At 35.0% G+C, this 10,000-nt stretch overlaps 1 protein-coding gene across 21 annotated transcripts in view; it reads right to left on the reverse strand.

Annotated features, from left to right (window-relative positions):
* The window catches only part of FOXP2 (forkhead box P2), a 353,146-nt gene that overhangs the window by 182,859 nt on the left and 160,287 nt on the right, over window positions 1-10,000 (reverse strand). For 19 of the 21 annotated variants that reach the window (XM_077934627.1, XM_077934624.1, XM_077934620.1 and 16 more), the window contains one exon: window positions 3,474-3,651. In XM_077934627.1, the coding sequence (XP_077790753.1) occupies window positions 3,474-3,641 (168 nt within the window). In that variant the 5' untranslated portion in view covers window positions 3,642-3,651. Of the gene's footprint in view, window positions 1-3,473; window positions 3,652-10,000 lie in introns of those variants that run through there. The other 2 variants (XM_077934631.1, XM_077934630.1) reach the window with 1 other exon arrangement.

Consider the following 10,000-nt stretch of genomic DNA (forward strand, 5'->3'; position numbering starts at 1 on the left):
TTCCATTTTCTATGATAATTTCTACTGAAATCCTCTAAGAAATAGGCTGCTTTATTAGTAGTTAACATTACATCTTACTATATTTTGTTACTACCTGTGGGCTTCTAAGCAATTTAAATAATCAGTAGCATCAATTTAATTTTTTGTTATTGTGTTTTTTATCCTAGATTGTATGCACTCTTACACACTTGAAATGATTGCTATGAAACATTTTAAACAATTGTTTGCAATATATACATACATTGTGTTATTTAAATTCTCTGGCTGTATTTATATTATTTGTATATTGTGGTCAATTTTTGTATATTCCTGTTTTCTATAAATTTTGCTGTTTGTTTGGTTTACAGTTTAAACACTGATAGTAGATAAATAGTATGATTTGCCTTTAAGCACAATTACCTAACACACAATAGTAGCAGAAAATTCCTAACAAAAACGTAAAAAGATGGTATTAGGGGAGTAGAGTTAATGAATACTCCAAATGCAAGCTCAAATCTACCCTGTGAAGCAATCAAGTTTTTTGCAACTGTTTTGACCTTACTGACACAAAATTAATTCTGCAAATCTAATCTCAAAATAAGATTCTACATCTAATGCAGTCCCATTTGTCCATGTATTTAATCAAAAATATTTTATTTATAGGCATTATACACACTGCTTAATAGATCAGAAAATAGATTTAACAGATTAGACATAAAGTGCTTAAAAAACTAAAAACATTGCTTTCTATTGTCTGACTTATTGTACTGATTGTACTGATGGATAATTAAAACTGAAAGAAAATAGCTCAGCTGGAAGGTGACAAATATCTACACTGGGATAAAAAAAGTTACTTATACACTAGTCATACCTCAGTTAAAGATCTCCTGATATCTTGTGACTGAACTTAACTATTTATCATTGCTATATCCTAAAAAAAGGATGCTGTCATTGCTTCTTAATACATCACTGAAAAATTACCACTGCGAAATTTTAGCCAAACTTTTAGATAAGGCTCCTAGTGATGTTATAAATTCACACCAAAAGCACAAATACTCCTTTAGAATAAATAAATGGAGGGGGGGGGATCTTACAATATTAGCTTCTTTAACAGTTTCTGATCATTTTACTGATTATAATGTCTCAGTTTCCAAATGACTGGCTCTAGCTTATGAAGCACTTTAAACTGAACTTCATGCATGCGATTCACAAACCTTAACTGATAACTTAACTATACTGAAGTGGTGCAAGAAAACATGCATTTAAAAAGGTCTGCAGTTTACCTGCCCCTTGCACACAAGTAGAACAGTGAAGTATTTAAATCTCATAGTAAAAAGTTCAACAGAAAGGAGAATTACAATACAACATGTAAGATTACTTTACTTTGCATAAGCACAGAAAGAAACAAAGACAAATAAGTTTGTATATTTCTTGTTGATTCAAATGGCAATTTCTGACCTATTTTTCTCTCTCTCTCCAAATTAGACAATACCTCAAGTGGCACCAAGGAAACTGCTCACGTTATTCTTCTCTTCGCTTTTCGGAAAACGTGAAAAGAGTAAGTTGTAGTCCAAAACACATTCAAAATCACATGAAGGATACAGATTTCATGTTTACTAGTGCTTATGTTCCATAACACCATGTTTTGGGGGATGATTTATATTCCAGATTCAGTCTGCATTTAAACCTACCATAAAATGCCTCCTGAGTCCTATTAAGTGGACACAGGGCTTTACTTTGCCTGTCTGCTTATTTAAGATCTAATCACAGTTTTGAAGGGGGGAAATATTGCCCCTAAGCCTGTCCCCCTCAGAACCTGTCGGATATTAGTACTCAACTGGATATTTTCATCTCCAATTGTTATTCTCTGTGGTCTTTGCAAATGCTATCTACTGGAAGCTGTGACTCTGTGGACAAATTGGCTAGAAATGACTAGGGCTCCTGCTTTGAGAAATGAGTAAGTAGCATATTATTCTCATTCTGTGTTTTCTGCTGTAATATACTGTGGTGGTAACTTTTTTAACATACTAAATGAATATTAAGCAACTAGGTGCATGTTTAAATGATGCAACAATAGGGAAGGTTGGCTGAAAAAATTGTTTTACAGTAGAATAGCACGAATGTTAAGAATTTAAGAAGGATCTATAAGAATGAAGATTAAGTATCTTTTCCCCCTTATGGTTAAACAATACAGTGAGGGAGCCAGCTGTTGAAGAGTCTATACTAGAATATGAAACAATGCAGAACTGAAAAATCCCCAGATATTTTTCAGGTTTCAAAATGAAACTATTTTAATTGTTATACCTATAACAAATAATAGTCACATAAGCTATTTAGTATTAAGCACAACTTAAAAACCAGAAAACAAATAACTACCACACTCATTTGCGGCAACAGGCCCAAATTAAAGCAATGCAACTACAGTTTTATTTTGCAAAATTCAATAAAACTATTTTTAACAGCTTTAGTTTCAGCAAGGCTATTTTCTCTTCTGATTAAATCCAGATGCTGATAATAAAAATATACCTATTTACAAATTAAGTACTCAGTACTGCGCCATGAACAACTAATTGCTTTAGCTAATGGGAACAATAGGAAACACAAGCATCTCAGCAGTTCAGACAAGACACTCAGCACCCAGTAGGATTTGGTCCCATAATTGAGGGGGGGAAACAGCCCTAATGCCATTTAAAAAAATTAGTAGTAGTAGTAGTAGAAGCAGAAGCAGCATCATTAAAACAAAACAAAAAAGAATGATTCTCTACTTTTTTCTACTAAAGTTGGCTGCAAAGGTAGTTGGATCCCCAATTGATAAATAATGAAAATAGATGAAATACTGAAGAGTACCTGTTATTTAGTTTAAAGTATCAAATGGAAATGTGGTCCCCTATATTGTACTTTTTTCTTTCAGTCTCTGTGAACAGGTCATTCAGTCACACCACCGATTTTTCTATTTGAAAAAATTCATCCATTTTATTTTATTTACAATTATCACAGCACCAGCAAACATGAATGTTGCAAAAAGTCACTGTGGTCCTTTCACCTTAACTGAGTTTTGGAACAATTTCATTCTAGTAGGATGCAAAGTATCGAGTAATGTGGCCCTCTGGTGGAAAGCTAAGTATCACATTTTCCTTCCCTGTATCACTCAGGGAAACTGGAGGTGCTTTTTTTTTAGGGAAGAAAAAAACCATTTTTCCTGGAAAAGATATAGGGGCAACTTTTATAAATACACCACACACCCTTAACAGAAGGTGTACAATATATCCCAGTGCAGGCAGATCTTTATGAATAGGAAACACAGATCTGATATTTGAAGGTGAACATGCAAGAGAGATAAAAAACAAACAAACAACAAATAATGCTCTGAAAACTCTCCACTTTCTGCAATATCGTAAAAGTGCACAAAATCCACATCAGAGTAAAGGTCACTAAAGGAAATCTAATTGTAAGAAAACAAACACAAAGCAAAAACAAAACAAAACAAAACTTACCTGCTGTTGTTGCAGATGCAGCAGTTCTACTGTGCTTACTTCAGTGCTCGTGTCACCACTTGATCTTCCATCTCTGCTGCCAGCATCTAATTGGCTGCTTAGAGTGCTCATTCCATTTTGATTCATTGAACTGTTGCTTATTGTCTCTGTCGCAGATTCCTGCATCATGACTTAATACCTAAAAGTGATTAAGAAGTATCAATTAACACACACGTTACACCTTCACACTTCCATTATCAAGATGTCCCTCTCTGCCAATTACAGAGACAGCATCTTTAGAAGAAGGGGAGAGAGGGGAAAATCCTTGCAGAGTCATTTAAGAAGCAAGCAATGCAATGCAATGCATTGCAATGCAATGCAATGCAAACCTTGCTTTCGTAGACACACTAATTGCTGAAATTATATTTCCTATAAGAAACACTTTGTGCAGTTAAATTTAACAGGGAAAACAACACCTCATATACTTGCAGACTGGTCAAATAACATTCACAAACAGCTACATTTTAAAGTTACCTATCAAACCAGTTTAAATGAAGGCACAATTTCACACACTGCTCTGTATTTCTTATTATCTAGCTTTGACAACCATGGATGAGTATACAGCCTTATTTAAAATATTCACTATCTTGATTCTGTCAGAATTTTACAGCATTTCTTATGCAAGGCTGTTGTTTAATGATGCACAGCTAATCATACAAAATTAAAATTTTGTAAGGGTGTTACAAATCATATGGTATCAACCAATGATAAATAGTATAATGGGCTTCTCCTTTTTTGTGACTAAATAAAATTTTGCCTTGGAGGCATTTTAAGAAAAAGCTCCTGCTGCAAACACGTCAGATATTGCCTATTTTTTTAATCAAACGGCTGATATTCATTTATTTTTCTGACATTTAAAACATTTAATACTGTCCTTCCTGGGAAGTAATTAAGCTTATGCATGAGCAGCAATCAAACTGTTCACTTGAAGATGACTTAAAACTCAATTTTAACATAGGCAAATAAATGAAAGATATAAAATTAATTTTCCAAGCATGTATTAGATATGAAAGCTGGAAATAAAATCTATCAAGAATATCACTAATGATTGTGCTAAAAACAGCATAAATTATGCATATTACCTTCTCTACAGTAATAAATGTTTTATCATTTCCACTGCATAAATATACTGTACTTTCAGGATAGCAATGAGATGTCCTGCCAAGATCAGTTGAAATCCATGCAGTAAATAAAGAATCAACATAACCTTACAAACTAGAATCTCAAGTGCATTTTGCATCTGTAAAATGGAAATATCAATTTTTGTTCTCAAAGCTACTAACATTCTACACTGTGCTGAAGGTGCTCTTCGGTTCATTTTCATGTAATAATGCATACATTACACAGAAATATTTCCAGGAAAAGAAAAGAGCAAACTTTCTGAAATGAGATCTTAAAAGGCACCTCTCCTGGTAGGCAAATAATCTTTTTAAGCAACCTTGGTTAAAGAACACAGATGCTACTTTACCCAACATATTGTTCAACTCAGTTCAGCCTGTGCACAAGAATTTCTTCCTATCAGAGAAAAACACCAAGCAGACCACTACAGCTGAAGCCACTCTTAAGAACGCCAGCTAAACAGCAATGTAAGTTTTCATAAAGAAAGGTTTAAAGGGTAAATAGAATAAACATTTTTTTAAAAAAAACTTTACACGGCGAAAGTCTAGTTCTGGTCAAGAAGAAAGGACACAAACACAACAAACATGATTACAGTTCACGTAAAAGAAAGGGCAGCTGTTACAATCACAGTTAACCACTGTAGAACCAGATGTGTTTAAGAACAAATAGCCCTTGTTAAACAGTCTACAGAACATTAACTAAGAATAAGAATAGAAATGAAAAATGTGATATATGTGAAGATGAATTTTCCAAGAAGAAAACTAAGCTAATATTCTTTTTTTCCTGAGAATAAGAAGCTAATAAGTATTCAAATTAGGCATAAATTTTACATGCACAGTGTTTAAAATATTCAGAAAAAGGGGTCTGATAGCATTTACTAGGTATATGAGCATTCTAAATAATATCTCCTGCAATTCCACAGACATGTTAAAAACTATATATTTAGACTGCAATCCTACATCCACTTACACAGGAGTATGTCCCCCCGAACCCAATGGGACTTACTTTATGTAGATGAGTATAGGATTGTGTCATTTGTTACTAAAATGCATTTAAAGCATACATCTCATCTTTTACACAGTGTCTCCTAAATTATTTGAGGTGGAGGAATGTCTTCAGATTTTTTAAAAACCAACAAAGTAAATATTTGACTATATTTGTGCTGTAGTCAATTACATGCATTAAAAAGATAAACCCAGTGAGCCTGTAAGCTTAGCCAGCCAATCAAAATAGTTCATACATTTTTGGAAATCTCTAGCTTCAAAATCAAAATGATTATCTTTGCATATCTGCGATTCTTTGAGGACAGTAAGAAAGAAAAGGGTTAAACATCCCCCAGCTCACGCTAACCGAAAGGTGTACATGTCTCATGGATTTTGGCATCCTTGGCATCCCAAGTCCTAACGTGTAGTTTGGAGTTTTAAGCTTATGTTGATCTGTGAGCCTGTGCAATCAAGTTGAGCAAAACATGACCAATAAATGGTACTTCTGCAACGGAATACAAGGTCCCCTTAATGTGCACAGAAAAGGGACAAGGAGAGAGCATAATATTAACTTGGAAGCTGGTGATGGTAAAGGAGGAGGGAAAAAAGTGAAAATATTTTCCAAAGTAAGCCACACATGCCTAGCATTCTGACATGAAATACAGCTCACATTACCATAATAAAATAGGTTAAAATAAGTAGTCTCTCAAATTGGAGGTTGTACTGGTTAGAGATACACACCATTACTTTGTAATTTTGCCAGTGGGGGGGGGGGGGGCTCCAAGCAGAAGAGGGACTTTGTGGGTAAAATCTTGTTGTGTGGTTAGCATGACTCTGTCTATCCCTTAAAATATTGCATCCTGAAAATATATATATTTAAGGCTGTTGGTATCCTGCAAGCTCTTCTTAAGCTCAAATTCATAAACAGACTAAACCCAAGTACTTGTTCCAATGTTATGACTTTCACTCCAAATTGATTTAAAAATCCCCCCCCATACTCTGATAAAGCATGCCTTTTCACACACTATCCAAGTTCAGTGCATCGTCCTGAAGTTAATTTGTGCATGGATCCCAAATTGTATGACAATTAAGACAGCCGCCTTCAGATACCTCAACTATATTTCACACAAAAGGTACTTCCTGTTAACGGAGAAGTACAGGCTACCACCTGAGCATTTAACAAACAATCAGGCAATTCAAGTGGAATCCTCACACTATATAATTAGGTGAATACACTTTTCCTTCCTGCTACATGCTCTCCCTTGCCACTAATCTTAAGTTTTCTCTAGGTTTCTTTAAATCAGCAAGTCACTGTACAGATACTTATTCTCTACACCACTTCCCTTTTGAAACATTAAAGTGACACTGAAACTGACTGCACAAGATTGCATTTTCTCTTCCTAAACAACTTGAATTGAAAGGTTACTTAGTGTAACAATATTTACTTGCAGAATTGTGTTGTTACCAAGGGCATAATGGATGGTGGCTATGCAGGTTTACGCAAGAATGAGTGAAGCATGAGGCATTAGCCATGTGTTTGACATGTTTCAAATTGCTATAATCCAGCATTAAACACACCCAGCAATTCATGCCATTTCTTGCAGCCATAATCTTGAATAAAGCGTGCACAACCACTTATTATATAAATTAGTATATGACTCCCTGTTATAGTCACAACAGTGCTTTTGTGTTTATTTTGCATCAAGATGTGGTCTTTTATTTGTACAAATAGCAGGATAAAAAGACACAGCTCAATTAGACCTCCCTACTTTTATGATAGGGTTGCACAAAATTCTAGACTTGTTTGTTTTGGTGTTTTTTAAAAAAATGAGTTATGTTGGCATAGAATGGAACAGTGTGAAATATTTTCTTCCTTGTGTGATTCCAACACTGCTTTATTGCTTTCCTGGTCTCTGAACCCTGTGAGGGCCAGGTGCTGTTTTGAACTTCAGAAACATGAATGACTATAGCAAGTGAAAGTTCTGAATCACCACTAGGGGGCCTCATTTTTGAGAGACAGAAGGCTTTATTGCATATGATCAACTTCCTAGACGGAAAAAAGCCTTGGAGTTTTTGTATTCACTGTTAACAGCCCTTAAAAATCAGTTGACAAGAATGAGAGTCTGGCTAAGTAGGAATGATCTAGCAGCTGTGAGGTACTATCCGATATGTACTTCATTATTTTAAAATAGGTTGATACTTTCTGTACCTTAAAGCTTGTAACCTACAAACCTCCTAAAATGGAAAACCCAAGTCAGTCCTGTCCATTGTCATAAATGGCTTGCAAACAGTAGCCTAGAAATGATAAGACAGGATGAAGCTTAATATGATGCCACATGAGTGTACTTAAAGAGTTTATAAATAAATGTTGACTTCCACAACATATTTGAAGTGTTAAGGTTTCACCTCCCTATCTCCAGCAGATATAATGTGAAAATGCAACTTTTTATTAAAAAAACTGGAATGAGCAAGTATAGGATAAAAATTCAAAATGTGATCCAAAGGACCTGGAAATTAGAGCCATGTGCCCTGGGGTTCTCTCAAACAGCAGTCTGTTGTACTGCATAACAAACTGCTTTTGAAACTTAAAAATTAGTTTGTGATACAATATGTGCCTGTAGGCATGTCCAAACCTTCAAATGTGCAGAAAATATGTGTTGCACATCATTTGTGTGTTTTATAAATTTAAAATAGCATACCTCTATAGATCACCTCTCAATTGCAACTTCTAGATAAAAAATCATTTTGCCAATAATTAATCATTTCAGATCCCTCCACCCATAATTAAACACACTCACAGAATCTAAAGGACTGTGAGCATATGTGGAACCTCCCCTCCAATAACCCTGTATGTTATAATACACTTTTTCCTGGGTTCACTTTAAAAACTAAGACATACCCATCATTCTGCATTTTTAATCTTGACCAGAACTTAGATTTGGGGGGGAAATAATATCATAATGTCTTCTTTTTTAAGTGCTCTCTTTGGCTTGATTCATAATTAATAGCAGGCACAATATACTTGAAAATCTAGACTAGTACAGTCAAAGTCTTAAATATGTATGACTGTATAATAAATCAAAATGGCAACTATAAGGCTATTGCTCTGTGTGCAATAAAAAAAACAATACAAACAAGTTTCATTCTGTCCCCCTCATTTAAATGTAAAGTATGATACATTTCAAAGACAGACATAAGAATGGGAAGAACTGAATACACTGTTTGGCTGGGGTCCCTAAAATAATTAGGCCCATTGTAACTGAAATGCTTAAAGTACTTTTGATGGTGGGATTCAAAGAGATAACAACTGTATTTAAGTTAAAATCAAGAGAATCATCATTTTTAAATGGCAAAGCTTTTACCTATATACTCAAGCAGAGCTACCTGATTTGGTTAGGTAACTCCAGACATGCAGGGACATGGATGACCTTGCCAGACCAGGATCCGAACATGCAAACTGGTGCCTACATCAAGCAACTAGGGTGCTGGGTCAGCAACTATACACACAGCACTCAAATGATGGGGAATGAGATCCAGATGCAATTTAGCCATTGTGATCTCCACCAGCAATGCACAGTGTAGATGACAGTGTGTCTTGCCATCTGTCTTACAATGTAGATGGGAATGCATGCAGGCAAACCTCAACCATCTGCCATCTAGGACTGCTGCATGCAGTTATCATTTGTGTTACTTGTCACACGCAACATTTTGCTGCTAATAACTATCTCTAGATGAAAGCCAGTGTGGTTAGGCACTCGAAGGAATGACAAATTCTACACTGCAATCTGATCTAGATTAGATTGACAAAATGCATCCTGCCATTCTTCACAACCTTCTACTGAGCCTCTTTTCCAAGGGGAAAAGGTAGCATCCTGTAACACTGGCAGCAAAATATGGTATAAAATGACAGCCTAAAATTAAATTTCTAAACTAAAACAGTAGGTCTGTGGAGGTGTGTGTGTGTGTGTTATTTATAGCATGTTTTTATTTATTGTTATTCCTATTTCCCATCCCAGCAATAGAAATTACACACACAGAACATACAAATAAACTTCTAAGCTAAAGGGTGAGTAACACAGCTATATATCGGGTATGATGTAATAAAACTGGCAATTCCTCTTTTATTCTTCACATGAATTAGTGTACAAACATGCAACTTCATCATGTATTACTAAGGCAGCAATCCTAAAACAAACTCACTGGGAAGTAAGCCCCATTGAACTCAAAGAGACTGACTTTCAAACAAACATGCATAGGCTTGTATTGTAAAAACATACAATGTCCAGCACACCACAATAGGCCACACTTAGGATGACCACCACTGCATGCATTTTCATAGCAATCCTAAATACAAATATTCTATCAACTGTCTAAATTTTATACTAT

This window comes from Podarcis muralis, chromosome 10 (assembly GCF_964188315.1).
Source record: "Podarcis muralis chromosome 10, rPodMur119.hap1.1, whole genome shotgun sequence".
Taxonomy (NCBI): domain Eukaryota; kingdom Metazoa; phylum Chordata; class Lepidosauria; order Squamata; family Lacertidae; genus Podarcis; species Podarcis muralis.